This window comes from Bubalus kerabau, chromosome 9 (assembly GCF_029407905.1).
Source record: "Bubalus kerabau isolate K-KA32 ecotype Philippines breed swamp buffalo chromosome 9, PCC_UOA_SB_1v2, whole genome shotgun sequence".
Taxonomy (NCBI): domain Eukaryota; kingdom Metazoa; phylum Chordata; class Mammalia; order Artiodactyla; family Bovidae; genus Bubalus; species Bubalus kerabau.
The window spans coordinates 88,291,612-88,307,631 of NC_073632.1; the positions used below are offsets into that span (position 1 = coordinate 88,291,612).

At 44.3% G+C, this 16,020-nt stretch overlaps 1 protein-coding gene across 15 annotated transcripts in view; it reads right to left on the minus strand.

Moving 5' to 3' along the window:
* The window catches only part of HIVEP2 (HIVEP zinc finger 2), a 218,602-nt gene that overhangs the window by 13,944 nt on the left and 188,638 nt on the right, over positions 1-16,020 (minus strand). For all 15 annotated transcript variants that reach the window (XM_055535788.1, XM_055535785.1, XM_055535794.1 and 12 more), the window contains 3 exons: positions 10,219-15,776; positions 7,912-8,066; positions 710-885 (listed from right to left, as the gene is read on the minus strand). In XM_055535788.1, coding sequence (XP_055391763.1) covers positions 710-885; positions 7,912-8,066; positions 10,219-15,390 — 5,503 coding nt within the window. In that variant the 5' untranslated portion in view covers positions 15,391-15,776. The remainder of the gene's footprint in view (positions 1-709; positions 886-7,911; positions 8,067-10,218; positions 15,777-16,020) is intronic.

Sequence of the window (16,020 nt, forward strand, 5' to 3'; positions counted from 1 at the left end):
AGGAGGGTTCAGGATGGGGAACACATGTATACCTGTGGCGGATTCATTTTGAAGCAACATTTTTGTATAAAATATTTTCAGGTAAGACTATCTGTTAAAAACAGACTTATTTTTTAAAGACAGAATATCATTTCAAGGCAAGTCTTAGTTTTATGAGATTAATAGCTGTGGCCTGAGAGTAAGAAATTGTCTCTGAGCTCATAAATACACAGAACACAAGCGATCAAATTTCTATACATAATTAATGCAAGTGTGGATGGAGGGGCCCACCCGGGACTCTGTGGGTCTCTACATTATTAATAATCTTGAAACTGACCATGGGCACATGTTTTCTTCCCAGCTGCTGCCTTGCTTTTCTAATGCCCCGGAATGGGTTGTCTCCCTGCAGAATTTCAATACTGGTGAAAAGATTCTCTAGACCACATAACATTTCTAACAAGAAGTAATAGCTATGCAGGCAATTCTTAGCCACTTCCTTCGAGACTACTAGCCTGGACCTAAGTCTATAGCTCTTACTTCAGTCATAAAAGGAGCCTCACTGTCTCATACATCCTCAGACCACTTACAGAAAGAAAACACATTTCATGAGTGTCACAGTTTCACAAAGAAAACCATCTAATTGTCTATGACAGTTACAAAACAGTATTCAGAATCTGGAACAGCCATTAAAAAAAAGTTTTCCCTCTTAAAAAAAAAATCAGACCTGTACCTTTTGTTTTGAAGGCGAAGTTACATAACTTGCATACATAAGGCCGGACATCAGTATGCGTGCGGATATGCTTTTTGAGCATGCTCGGTTTCTTACAGCGAATCCCACATTCTTCACAAATGTACTTTCCACGTCCACGTCCTCTGACATATACATAATCTTCATTTGATTTATATCTGTTAAAAGAGGGAAAATCCAGTGTGTTTCCAAATACTTTACATGATTCCAAATACTAACATGTTTCCAAATACATGTTATATATAAAATCAAAAGCTAATCACTTGCAAGACAAAATTTTAGATGGGTCTTTTACAATTATTCAACTTTATTTCTACAGACCCAGTGAAATCTATGCAGTACCTGAAAGAACTTGTTAACAGATTAGGCATTGTAAATAAAAGGGAATTTTTTTCTATGTGGAGTTCAAAATGGAGTTGGCTCTTCCATGAAATGTGCCTATATGAACTCTGTATAGAAGTTCAAATGGGCTTATATAAGCCGCAAAGAGTTGCAGCACTGTGCGCCTTACTGCTTTCAGATTTGGATACCAAGAAACATCCAAAAAGTTATACTAGCATACTTAAATCATCACATATCACTTGTTAACATTACATCATCTAAGATGTGCATTCACAACACATATACCCCTCTAAATTGCTAGAATAAATATAACTGATTATAGAATTCTTCACTGCAAGTTTCTACTCTATTTTTACAATCCTGGCACGAGAGTCAGAAATTTCTAGCTTACACAGGCTGAGCTGAGCTCACCAACTGTTGCCTACAGATTTGATCTGTTCTTCCCAAGGACCGTAATTCTGTACTGAAGTGAAGTCTAAATTTCAAGTGGCTTCTGGAAGGTACTGTTACATAATGAAAACTAGAGATTCTATTTTTCAATCAAATTTGCCTTTGTTTCTGGAAGGGTTTATAGAGAGGTTTGAAAGGATGTCTGAGGTCATCCAATGTAATTAAATCAGTAAGATGAACAAAGTCTTAGGTATTCACTGTAATAATCCTTGGAAGAAACCTACCCAGTGATCACCATTGGTCACATTTTTTCAGAATTTAAGGAAACATGACCCATCATAGAGTATAGCAGCATTCTACTGAATAACTCTGTGAATACAATTATCTCTTAAATCTCAGGCTAGAATTATGGGTCTACTGCCAAAGATATTTCTTTTGAGGATTCTTTTTATAACTTCCAAAGGTAAAGTGACCTACAAACACCCTAACTCAGTGTGGGCTAACTTAAAGGCCTTAGATTTAGTCTTTTTTTTTTCTTTTTCTTTTGTTTGTTTTTAAGTATTCTAAGAGCATTGCAAACTCCTCTATTTTGTTCCAGCTAATCCATTATCAGAAATAAAAGAAAATTCACTTTCATTCGTCCAAACCACTGAAGGATTTTTAGGATAGAAAATCCATCCTATCAGCTCTGCTATGGATACTATTTGATCTTAACATTATCTATTTTTCAGTCAGTATCAATCCAGGTGAGAATTGAGTAGTCAAAAATATGAATAGTCAATTTTATGTACTTTTTAGTCCTTTAAATCTTTCCCCGTTTACAAAGAATTTCCAAAGTCAACTTTTTCTTCAAAACTATTTTGAACTTTATCTTTTATCTTATTGTCTTTTGTAATAAAGGAGAAAGGAACCTAAGCTTGCACAATATGTCACCTTTTAATACCAATATTCTCTGCCCCAAACTGGATGAAACTACCTAAGGACTACAGAATAAAACAAATAATTTCATAGACAGCAATTCTTCTTCAGGAAAGGGTACTTCAAGCTTTCTGTGGTGCATCATTGTACTTGATGCATTTTATTTTCAAATAATACTATTTTAAATTCCTTAGCTGATTAACTTGCTTCCAGAATGAAAATTAAGTTCTGTATAAAATATAAATGTATTAGAAAAATCTGTACAAATAAAGTATTTACCCTTCAAAAGTTTTACAGACCCATAAATCTACTTGATACAAGAATTAATGGATTTTTGAAAAAATATGGCAACCTACTCTAGTATCCTTGCCTAAGAAATCCCATGGACAGAGGTGCATGGTGGGCTACAGTCCATGCGGTCACAAAGAGCTGGACATGACTTAGCAACTAAACAACAACAGAAATGAAATTACTAGGTCTATGAATTAGACAATACAGGAAACATATACACTTAAAAATTTGGTCAGTAATTTTTTTTTTTGGAACTTATCACTTTGCAATGGCAAAATAAGAGGTTTTAACACATTTCTTGGAATAAACAACTGGTTACCACCAGGCAGAAGTTGGATCACAGATTAAGGAATGAATGAGATATATAGTCCATAAAGAGACAGTGAAAGGAAGAGGAAATGAAATATTGGCACAATCCTTTTGGATCATCAAAACACAGTAATAAAATGTTCACATATGCTTTTCATTTGCATCTTTTGTTAGTGGAGAGGAGCTCCCCAAAGCACGCAGAGCTGTGAAGGTCTTGCTTATCTAGCACACATGCACTGCTCTGAAGAAGACTGCTAGACTCTGTCACAGGAACTTCTTGGTCTCTGAAGAAAGATATTATCTGTTTCTCTTGTTTGTGTTAAAAGATGAGGAATGTCAAAAAATACTGAGACAAGCTTCATGACGACAAACAACTGTGGTTTCAGTGGTGACAATACTCAGGCATCCACCTAAAGGGGGCCAACCCTATGAGGGAACCAGCTTCCATAATCTATCTCCAAATGGTAAATCTATGTGAGAAACTGATATCTTGTATTACCAAGGTTGGCTGTGATGGACCACGCATAAGCGTGGCCGAGAGGAGCCACCCCACGCCCCGGGTCAGGGGCGGCGGCCGAGAGGAGCTACCCCACGCCCAAGGTCAGGGGCGGCGGCCGAGAGGAGCAATCCCATGTCCAAGGAGCTGTGGCTGTGCCAGCGCAGGAGGGCTGAGAGGAGCTACTCCACATTCAAGGGCAGGAGGGGCAGCCGTGAGGAGATGCCCCTCGTCCAAGGTAAGGAGCAGCCGTAAAGAGATACCCCACGTCTAAGGTAAGAGAAACCCAAATAAATGGTAGGGTTTACGAGAGGGCATCAGAGGACAGACACACTGAAACCATAATCACAGAAAACTAGTCAGTCTGATCACACGGACCACAGCCTTGTCTAACTCAATGAAACTAAGCCATGCCCTGTGGGGCCACCCAAGACCGGCGGCTCATGGTGGAGAGGTCTGACAGAATGTGGTCCACTGGACAAGGGAATAACAAACCACTTAAGTATTCTTGCCTTGAGAACCACATGAACAGTATGAAAAGGCAAAACGATAGGATATTGAAAGAGGAACTTCCCAGGTCAGTAGGTGCCCAATATGCTACTGGAGATCAGTGGAGAAATAACTCCAGAAAGAATGAAGGGATGGAGCCAAACCAAAAACAATACCCAGCTGTGGATGTGACTGGTGATAGAAGCAAGGTCCGATGCTGTAAAGAGCAATATTGCATAGGAACCTGGAATGTCAGGTCCATGAATCAAGGCAAATTGGAAGTGGTCAAACAGGAGATGGCAAGAGTGAATGTCGACATTCTAGGAATCAGTGAACTGAAATGGACTGGAATGGGTGAATTTAACTCAGATGACCATTATATCTACTACTGCGGGCAGGAATCCCTCAGAAGAAATGGAGTAGCCATCATGGTCAACAAAAGAGTCCAAAATGCAGTACTTGGATGCAATCTCAAAAACGACAGAATGATCTCTGTTCTTTTCCAAGACAAAGCATTCAAAATCACAGTAATCCAAGTCTATGCCCCAACCAGTAACGCTGAAGAAGCTGAAGTTGAATGGTTCTATGAAGACCTACAAGACCTTTTAGAACTATCACCCAAAAAAGATGTCCTTTTCATTATAGGGGACTGGAATGCAAAAGTAGGAAGTCAAGAAACACCTGGGGTAACAGGCAAATTTGGCCTTGGAATATGGAATGAAGCAGGGCAAAGACTAATAGAGTTTTGCCAAGAAAATGCACTGGCCATAGCAAACACTCTTCCAACAACACAAGAGAAGACTCTACACATGGACAGCACCAGATGGTCAACACCGAAATCAGATTGATTATATTCTTTGCAGCCAAAGATGGAGAAGCTCTATACCGTCAGCAAAAACAAGACCGGGAGCTGACTGTGGCTCAGACCATGAACTCCTTATTGCCAAATTCAGACTTAAATTGAAGAAAGTAGGGAAAACCACTAGACCATTCATGTATGACCTAAATCAAATTCCTTATGATTATACAGTGGAAGTGAGAAATAGATTTAAGGGACTAGATATGATACATAGACTGCCTGATGAACTATGGACAGAGGTTTGTGACACTGTACAGGAGACAGGGATCAAGACCATCCCCATGGAAAAGAAATGCAAAAAAGCAAAATGGCTGTCTGGGGAGGCCTTACAAATAGCTGTGAAAAGAAGAGAAGCTAAAAGCAAAGAAGAAAAGGAAAGATATAAGCATCGGAATGCAGGTCCAAAGAATAGCAAGGAGAGAGAAGAAAGCCTTCTTCAGCAATCAATGCAAAGAAATAGAGGAAAACAACAGAATGGGAAAGACTAGAGATCTCTTCAAGAAAATTAGAGATACCAAGGGAACATTTCATGCAAAGATGGGCTCAATAAAGGACAGAAATGGTATGGACCTAACAGAAGCAGAAGATAATTAAGAAGAGGTGGCAAGAATACACAGAAGAACTGTACAAAAAAGATCTTCATGACCAAGATAATCACGATGGTGTGATCACTGACCTAGAGCCAGACATCCTGGAATGTGAAGTCAAGTGGGCCTTAGAAAGCATCACTATGAACAAAGCTAGTGGAGGTGATGGAACTCCAGTTGAGCTATTTCAAATCCTGAAAGATGATGCTGTGAAAGTGCTGCACTCAATATGCCAGCAAATTTGGAAAACTCAGCAGTGGCCACAGGACTGGAAAAGGTCAGTTTTCATTCCAATCCCAAAGAAAGGCAATGCCAAAGAATGCTCAAACTACTGCACAGTTGCACTCATCTGACATGCTAGTAAAGTAATGCTCAAAATTCTCCAAGCCAGGCTTCAGCAATACTTGAACCGTGAACTTCCAGATGTTCAAGCTGGTTTTAGAAAAGGCAGAGGAACCAGAGATCAAATTGCCAACATCTGCTGGATCATGGAAAAAGCAAGAGAGTTCCAGAAAAACATCTATTTCTGCTGTATTGACTATGCCAAAGCCTTTGACTGTGTGGATCACAATAAACTGTGGAAGACTCTGAAAAAGATGGGAATACCAGACCACCTGACCTGCCTCTTGAGAAACCTATATGCAGGTCAGGAAGCAACAGTTAGAACTGGACATGGAACAACAGACTGGTTCCAAATAGGAAAAGGAGTACATCAAGGCTGTATATTGTTCTCCTGCTTATTTAACTTATATGCAGAGTACATCATGAGAAACGCTGGGCTGGAAGAAGCACCAGCTGGAATCAAGATTGCCGGGAGAAATATCAATAACCTCAGATATGCAGATGACACCACCCTTATGGCAGAAAATGAAGAGGAACTATAAAGTCTCTTGATGAAAGTGAAAGAGGAGAGTGAAAAAGTTAGCTTAAAGCTCAGCATTCAGAAAACTAAGATCATGGCATCTGGTCCCATCACTTCATGGGAAATAGATAGGGAAACCATGGAAACAGTGTCAGACTTTATTTTTTTGGGCTCCAAAATCACTGCAGATGGTGATTGCAGCCATGAAATTAAAAGATGCTTACTCTTTTGGAAGGAAAGTTATGACCAATCTAGATAGCATATTCAAAAGCAGAGACATTACTTTGCCAACAAAGGTCCATCTAGTCAAGGCTATGGTTTTTCCAGTGGTCCTGTATGGATGTGAGAGTTGGACTGTGAAGAAAGCTGAGCACCAAAGAATCGATGCTTTTCAACTGTGGTGTTGGAGAAGAGTCCCTTGGACTGCAAGGAGATCCAACCAGTCCATTCTGAAGATCAGTCCTGGGTGTTCATTGGAAGGACTGATGCTAAAGCTGAAACTCCAGTACTTTGGCCACCTCATGCGAAGAGTTGACTCATTGGAAAAGACTCTGATGCTGGGAGGGATTTGGGACAGGAGGAGATGGGGATGACAGAGGATGAGATGGCTGGATGGCATCACCGACTCAATGGAAGTGAGTTTGAGTGAACTCCGGAAGTTGGTGATGGCCAGGGAGGCCTGGTGTGCTGCGCTTCATGGGGTCACAAAGAGTCAGTCACGACCCAGCTACTGAAGTGAACTGAACTAACAATTTAGGGTCAAACAGATAACATTACTTTGTCCTTTAAATATAACTAGAATAAATTCAAGCTCATGGAAAGTTGTAAATCAGATCTGTTGTAGAGATAAGGTAATTACATTACAATCCCCAAATGTGGTTGCTGTCCTTTAAATTTTTAAAATTTTAAAGCAAATATCTGGGCTTTTTCTCCAATGTGACTGGATTGAAGATACTTTTCTATCAAAATCTAAAACTTCACATTACACACATGTGTAATTTTTCTTAACTAGCTAGATAACAAAGTCATTGAACCTTATCATTTGAGTTTCTGCAACTCAGAATTCTTAAAAAGAAATTCCTAAAGACAGAGAAACTATCACAGATCAGAGGAGGCTGGGGAAACATGACAACTAAATGCAAGACGGTGCTCTGGCTTGGGTCCTGGAAGAGAAAGAGGGTAGTGCAGGAACTGGTGAAATCCCATACATCTGGAGCTCAGGTAATAATAAAAGCAATGAAACCAACTAGATTCCAGGTGCATACATGAGTGTGCAAGATTGCATTTTTGTAATGCAAAATAAAAATACGTCCATTAGTAACACAAGTGCTTGTAAAAATAATACTAAAGAATGAATAAACTTAGATGACATCAAAAGTCCAGCAATTTAAATTAAGGTATGAAAATTTAAGGCAGAGGTTTAAACCATATACAATAAGACATTTTTATTAAAAGCAAGTCATGAAAGCATGGGCATAAACTCATTCTCTGTTACCAAACAGACTTCAGAAATGTGTATAGAAAAAGAATTTGCTTTATGCTTCGGACCAGAGGAGATACGATATTTTCCACACAGACACTCAGGACCATTAACTCTGATGTCTAATAGCATAGTTGACATTTGCACTTATGTTTCCTTACCCTCCTTCAAAGATTTTAATTCGAATAGGCTCAGTTTGCTTGGATCCAATATCCTTATCTCCATGAATATCTCCTTTCCCTCTTTCCTTTAAGATACTTCCCACTAGTTTCCTTTCTAGTTTGCTGCCAAATAAAAAGGACGCATCAGGTTTCATCTGCAGGAAAAAAGAGAGAATCATTTTGTATGCATTCCCTAAAACACAGAGGAAGCCCACATATTCCACTCTTTCATGGTCTCTGAAAATTAACCTGAATTCCATACTAAAAGGCCATAGGGTGGCTACATAAAAGAAGGGACAACTGGGGATAAAATCAAAAAAGAATGACAGTTTCTACAGAATAAATTCAACATTCTTTTAAAAACAAGACCCCATTAGCACATATACTGTGCAACACTAATAAAAATGTTAAAAACAAGTGCTGTATTTTGGAAGTAGCAATTCAAGCAATCTCTATGCATTTCAAAAATATTCTCAAAAGTTATTAAAAAGAAATGGTAACTGAAATATACTGTATATTTTATATATTTTATATTTATAAATCCTCCATTTACTTTTTTATTAGCATAAATTCCAAAATGGCCCTTATTAATATTTTTATAATTTTACATGTAAGGCAATAATCGTTCATGCAGAAGCAAACCCACTAATCCTTGGAAAAATGAGTTGAGAGAAAAAATATGTATTATAAATATAAAATAAATTTTAGTAAAAAGTATAGTCAATGGGAACAACTCCTTCCTCAGAAGTTTGCAGAGTTCAGTTCTTACATCCTGTAGTCTCCTTTGTCGACTGAAAAAAGATGCATAACATGAGAGTTGTGAGTTGAGTCTAATTTGAGGCAAAATGAGGAAGAGTTGACTCATTGGAAACGATTAGGATGCTGGGAGGGATTGGGGGCAGGAGGAGAAGGGGACGACAGAGGATGAGATGGCTGGATGGCATCACTGACTCGATGGACATGAGTTTGAGTGAACTCCGGGAGTTGGTGATGGCCAGGGAGGCCTGGCGTGCTGCGATTCATGGGGTCACAAAGAGTCAGACATGACTGAGCGACTGAACTGACTGACTGACTGAGAACTGCAACCCGGGAGACAGCACTTTAGATAGCCCTGAGAAACTGCTCCAAAGAGTTAGTGTATGTGTGTGTTAGTTGCTCAGTTGTGTCCAACTCTTTGCGAACCCATGGACTGTAGCCCACCAGTCTTCTTTGTCCATGGCATTCTCCAGGCAAGAATATAGGAGTGGGTTGCCATTCCCTTCTCCAGGGGCTCTTCAGCCCAGGGATCAAACCCGGGTCTCCTGCATTGCAGGTGATTCTTTACCGCCTGAGACACCAGGGAAGCCCCAGTGGTAGTGGGGGAAGGTCAATATATGAGATTTTGGTGAAGGGGGAGTTCAGTGCCATCAAGCACTCTTCTTACAAAAGATTTTCTGCCAGTCACGAGGAGCTGATGTCACTATGAAGGGATTTAGTACTTTTCTAGAAATGAGGAGATGCAAGGATTGGAAACTACTCATTGGCAAAGACCCTGATACCAGAAAGATTGAAGGCCGGAGAAGGGGGCGACAGAGGACGAGATGGTTGGATAGCATCATTGAGTCAATGGACAAGTTTAAACAAACTCCAGGAGATACTGAAGGTCAGGAAAGCCTGGTGTGCTGCAGTCCATGGGGTTGCAGGGAGTCGGACACAACTGAGTGACTGAACAATAAGGACTGGAATCATGGAATCAGTTCCTGAAAAATATCTAACTATGTAAAGACCTGTTCCACCAGTTTCCCTGGAGTACAGAGTGCCTCACTCTCTACCCTGAATACCCTTCAGGGCATGTCGAAGGTCAACAGCTATAGAAGCACAGGTTCAGATGCAGTCTCTGCAGAGGCAGATGGTAAATGCCCTTGGCAAGCACCAATTTGTAATTGACACCTTCCCGATCTTTCCTCTCTAGTGCTCACTCCTTGTTCTATGTCCTCACTTCACAATTTCCTGAATTCCTCACATCAACAAAAAGTCGATTTCCTAGGTCACTAACCCAGGTCGTTTGGAAAGGGGAGGAACTCTAAGGAATTAGCCCCTGAGGTGGGATTTCACAGCACCTAGCCAGAGAGATACTTTGTGCTTGGCACAGTCCTAAGACCCTCATAACTAAGTTCACGTCAGTGATTAAGGCCTGTCTGCGGAGGATTCTGCCCACCTTGGCCTTCACTTTACTTGTATCTTTTTGGTCGTATATTCTTTACTAGGTTATTCTGCTCAGCAATCAAATCCACAACACAGAACACTTTCAGAAACAAAGTTTGTTACCTGAGCAAACTGCTTCCAAGCACTTGACGATGTCAGTTTGCCAGTTCCAGGCCGGTGCATAGCAGCCAGAGTATAAATTTCTGCAGTGATTTTTTGCTTGGACCTCAGAAGAGCCAGGGTGGTCTTGGTGTTCAATCCGGATGGGTTTGGGTTACAGGAACTAATGCACCATGAAGCATAAACCGAGGATTTGAAGGTGGCCTGCTGCACATAATTGGGTTTTGTATAATTCAAGAAGCACCAACTCACAGTCGTTGTTGTCCGCAGACTGGGGAACTGAAGAATCTGCTGGAAATCTACCATGTCCGTGAAAAGAAGAGTTGAATTCGCCACTTTCCCACTTGGGCCTAAGGCCCTGTGGACCAGCACACCAGCAGGCAGCTTCTGGCCCTTTCCTTGCTCTTCGAGCTGACTGTCCCCAGGTGGTAAGGAGGAGGTCTGAGGGCTCATGCTCATATCAGAGGCTGTCTCATCAATGTCCAACTCATCTGAGGACTCTTTGCTTTCCGACTGCCCACTGGATGACTTCTGCCCCAGGGGGGATGCTCGGGAGCCTGGCATGACAGGCTCCCTTGAGGGCACACTGGAAGAGGGATGGTCTTGAGATGAGGAGGGGGACAGCGAGGAGAAGGAAGATGACCCTGACGCCAAGCCATCCTTTGGCTCAGAAGCACAGCCCTGTCGAACCAGCTGGGGTTTCTGGGGGCGGGAGAGATCCTTCTTGATGTCTGAGTTGGTCAGCTCCACGGCGCTGAGCTCCTCCACGATCTGTCCATACATCTTTTCTTCCTTGACTCTTTTCTGCTGCTTTGTCTCCATGAAGAGTTCTAAGCTGCTGGCTGGAGAAAGCATACGTTTGCTGCCTCCCAGGGTGGCCACGCTGTCAGAGGTGGAAGGTAAACATAAGGGGATTGAGGACTCCAAGCCAAGGGGTAAAGTCTGAGGTACTTTCCAGATGGGGTATTTTTCCAAGCCTGCATGCTGCCCCAACACCTGGGCGATGTTAAATCCTATCCCTTGCATGGCCGCGTTGGTTACCAGGGTTCTTTGGGTCACATTCTCGTCGACTTTGCATATGACAATGGCAGGGCTGTTCTGCCCAAGCATCTGAGAAATGCTTGTGTACATGACACTCCCATAGGATGGGACGTGCGTCTGGATCCTAACAGGAACCACCGTTCCCGGCAAGGACTGCAAGGGCCCAGCGCTCGCTGAGGCGAAATCTTCCTGAAGAACCTGCTCAGAGGGAGTATCTGTTGACTTGGTGCTCTCCCCAGAGGGAAACTTTGGAAGGAGGTTCTTTGAGGGTAGCCCTGATGTTCCTGAATAACCTGGGTAGGTTTGATCTTTCGTGTGTGCGTAATCAGCGGATTTCTTTCCAGTGTGTTCAGCCAAGGGCTCCAAGGGGTAGCTGGGGTGAACTTCTGCCTGGAAAGAAGGCTTGCCATAGCTCTTCGGTGCGTGCTGAGCAAGGGGATGGGGGAAGTGCGCCTGCCACCAGGGGGGCTGTTGGGCTGGTAAGTGAACCATACAGACGGTAGGATACTGGAACTGAAACAAGGCGCTCTGGATTGGAGAAAACGGGAGAGCCTCCTGATTGGGAAACAAATGTGACTGTTCAGACAAGTGCTTGCTTGCAATATAGGATGTCGGTTGTATCAAGGGATTTCTCAGAGATTCCTGACTATCCAGGTGCAGGATCTGCTGCTGGGCCAGGTGGAGGGGGCCTGAGCTCAGCTGGGGGCAGGGACCCACAACTTGCTTCCCTGGGTCCTCGGCCGGGAGGGGAGGGAGCACGGAGCATGCGGCGTGGGGCCACGTGGACCTGAGGCTGGCGTGTAGATGCTCCAGCTGCTCCTGCTTGACACCCAGATCCGCGCCGGCCTCCCCCTGGGAGATCTCGGGAGAGCCGCTGAAGGACGCCTGGCGCACCAGAAAGCACTTCTTCCTCTCCCGGGATGGGGACAGCGCAGAGGCGGCCGACGCCCCGGCTGCGGGCGCGTGGGACAGGTTCCCATAATCAAATGACTTGCTCCGAATTTCTGGGACCTCCGTGGGGTGAGGACAAGGCATCTGCTCGGATGAGCAGCGTCGCATCTCCTTTTGGTGATGGTGGTGGCCGGGGACTGACAATGAGTAGGAACCAGCGGGGACGGTCAAGAACTCCGAATGCTTTCCGAACTCATCCGGCTTGGAAGCCACAAGCTTCATGGTCTCCTCTCGATCAAAAGACATGGAGAAGCTGGAGCTGTGGGACAGGTTACTCTCTTGACTGGGGCTGCGGGAGAGGCCGGTGCCCGTGGACTCGAAGCTGGATTCCCCGGAGGAGTGCTCCATGTCCGCGAGTCGCAGACGCTTCTTTTTGGGCGGCAGCTTCTCGGCCGGGAGCTGGGAGAGGGTCTCGCTTCTCTGGGGCCACTGGAACTCCTCCACCGGCTTCTCTGGCTCTTTGCTCTGCGTTTCCTTCTCTTTCTCCGGCTTGTCCGGCTCCTCGGTCACACGGATCTCCGGCACCTGGATGTTGTGCTGGCGCACCAGCCGGGGCGGCGCGTGGTAGGGCGGCGGCGGCGGCGGGACTTGCGGCGCGGGGGACGGTTTCCCTGCGCCCTCTGCGCCCTCCCCGGGCGGGGCCCACTCCGGGCTCACCGGGGCTTCGGAGATCTCGCTGTCGCACGTCTCGGAGGGTGATGAGGCTTTCTCCTGGGCGCTGGCCGCGAGTTCAGCGGACTCGGACCGCTCGAAGGAATTGGGGCGGCTCAGCGAGTTGGTGTGCTGAATCACAGAGATCACATTTCCAGGAGGCTTCCTGCCCGCTCCATCCGATTGCTTGTCTGGATCAGCCGCCAAGGGTGACTCCTCCAACCCAAGAGAGGGACTCCCAGATTGCAGCGGGGGTCGACACAGGTCAAAGCGCTCCGAGTGCCCATGAGAAGGGTTTTCCTGTCCAGCCAGGCCAAACCCACTCCTCGCGCCTTCCTGCATCTGCAGCTTGGACTCGTAATCTGCAGTCGCGATGCCCAAGGGCGTGCTGCTGCAGATCATGGGGGTGTCCTCCTCGTCCCCCACACTCTTTTCTTTCCGGCGTTTTCGAGTTTCGCAAGTGGTTCCAAACATGGTTGGCATGCCCTGGGATGGGGCCGAGGGATCCATGAAATACTCCCCGCCATGTTTCAAGGGGCTGATGCAGGAAACATCCCTGTAGCTTTGCTTCGTCGTCTCAGAGTCCTCCCACTTCTTATAGGGTTTGCGGCAGATGTCATAGTCATAGCCGACCCTGTCCCCAGGAATCAATTTCTTTTCCTTCAAAGACGGACCTGTGATGCTTTTGGACATCCTGCCATGGTGGTCTCCTTCCAGGTGCCCCTCCTGGACTGAAGGCAGCTCAAAAGCCGCTTGTCTCCTTAACATGCGCTGAGGTGGTATGCCTACTGTTCCTGGGTAGAACACATCATCGGAGCCAGTCATCCGCTCATCAAATGAGTGACTTCCTCTCAAAGAAGGAGGAAGACTTAAGTTAGTTGCTGAAGAAGTTGGCATTGAGTTGCTTCGAATAAGGGGTGAAGAGTCAACTGGAGCTTCGAGGAGAACTGGGTTGCCACCTTGGAAATTGGCTGGATAAAGTTTTCCTTCATTCCTGATAGATGATGGAATCGTCTGGGATTGTCTTGACTCACTGTTGAATTTGGTGGATTTTAGCATGCCTGTCTGACTGGGGTCAATTTCCGCCTTGCTTGGGATCAGCTGTGAAACAGGATCTTCAAACATCTTGACATCTAACCTGGTGTTGACGTGAGGTAATGAGTCCATGGTGCCCTTCCTACCCATTGTGGCGCGCTCCTGACTTGTGGTTGTAACACTGAGTGTATTTCTCGGACTAAGCCGACAGTATTTTCCAAAGATGATTTCTTCATAAGACTTCGCGTTTGTGTTTGGAGGGCTGATCTGCTGCTCTGCACTTTCTGAGCGGGAAAAGTAACCAGAGTCAGTGCTTCCTTTACTGTGCGGGCTCAGAAGGTTCAGAGATGGCTCAGAATCTTGTCCTTTTTTCTCTGACAGTCTTAGTGCAAGTTTCTGTTTAACTGTGTGCGAGTCATCAGCCTTAGTACTTAAAGTCGGATTTGGTAACATATCAGAACCAATATACTGAGAGCTTTCATTAGGTAAAGGAATTCCGCTTTTGGGGATAATCAAAATCGGCACCTTCATTGGACCTCCCAGCGATTCTTCCAATGACCCGTGATAGCCACCTCTGCTGGCCATTTCCAATGGAATGGGTGGGCCAGGACTCATTTTGTCAGAAGCCTCAACAAACAAAGAACTTTCCTCATCTGTGTCTGTACTCTGTTCACCGTCCGAATGTATTTCTGCTTCTACATCAATAAAACCGGCCTCTAGATCCAATTTTGATACAGCTGACTCTGTGAAAGGGACTAATCCTGCCTTAATCGCATGGGCATGTGACTTCCTGTGCTTGTACAAATTGCTCTTCGTCTTAAAAGAGAAACCACAAGGTATACATGGATATGGCCGCTCACCAGTATGGGACCTGATGTGTTTTTTCAGTACGCTGGGTTTGGCACATGCCCTGCTGCAGTAAGGGCAAATGTACTTGCCGGGCTTTTTGGGTTTGTGCTCTTTTTTGTGAGCATCTTCGGACTGTTCGATACTTTTCTGGGAGTATTGGCTATAAGCAGGGTTCAGACTTGAAATCTTTTTTCTAGGATAACCACCACTGTGGCTGTGTATAGGAAAGGAAAATAGGTCCTCAGAGGCAACAGATGGCAAAGGGCCAGGGAAAAGCCACGGAGGGCCTTCGAGGCTCTGGTGTGGCTTGTTGCTGTGCATGACCCCCTGTGGCAATGAGTGCTGAGGGAAAGAGAGTGAATGTTGGCATGAATAAGGACTTGGACGGTGTGGTGGGTATTGCTTCTCTGTCACTTGCTGGACCACTTCGCTAGGTGAGGCCAGTTTCCCAGAACCAAAGAGTTGTGCTGATGCTGTGTTTCCGATATGCTCAGGATCAATTTGTGGTTGCCGCTGTCCTTCTTGACTGCCAAAAGTGCTCATCTTAATAACAGCTGATTGTTCCTGTCTCCATCTACCTGATGCTTTATCAGTTTCTCCAGACCTTGAGGTAGCTTTTTGTCCTAGAGCTGTGTCCCCAGTGTCCATTTTGTCACACAAGGTCTCAAGTGCTAGTTTGCTTGAAAGCCGTGCAGACTCATGGAGTGTCTTCAAACTTTCCCTTTCAAAGCTTGCTTGCTTCCATGTTCCAGGGTGTCTGCAAACTTGCTGAGTTCTCCTTCTCTTTAGAACCTTCCACACCCACCCCGTAGTCTGTGGGCATTTGATGGTAATGTCCTTGGACTGGGGCTATAACACAGTTCTCTCCATTGTAGAAATGTCCATCCAAAAGCTAAGTGCAAATCTATAAAGATTTCTTATGGCATTTGAATATTTTCAACTAGGATGAAATTGGGATGATGAATAGTCTAGGAGAAATTTTGCCCATCAACTAGAGCAAAGTTCAACCGTCAGTTTCACTAAGACAAAATGGTCTGAAAGAAAACAGAATAAAACACAAAGAGATTGTCAATAACAGATATCAAGTAAGAAACTAAAACCAACCCTAAATATACAGCCTGAAATTAAATACAGTGAAAATATGTTTATTCCAAGAAATCCTTTTTATATCTGTTACACTAATTCCACAATTAAAGGTTATTAATTACAAATTTAATATTGTCATAAGCATAAATCTCCTAACTTTTGGTCACCTTTTTAAACCCTCCTTAATCTTGA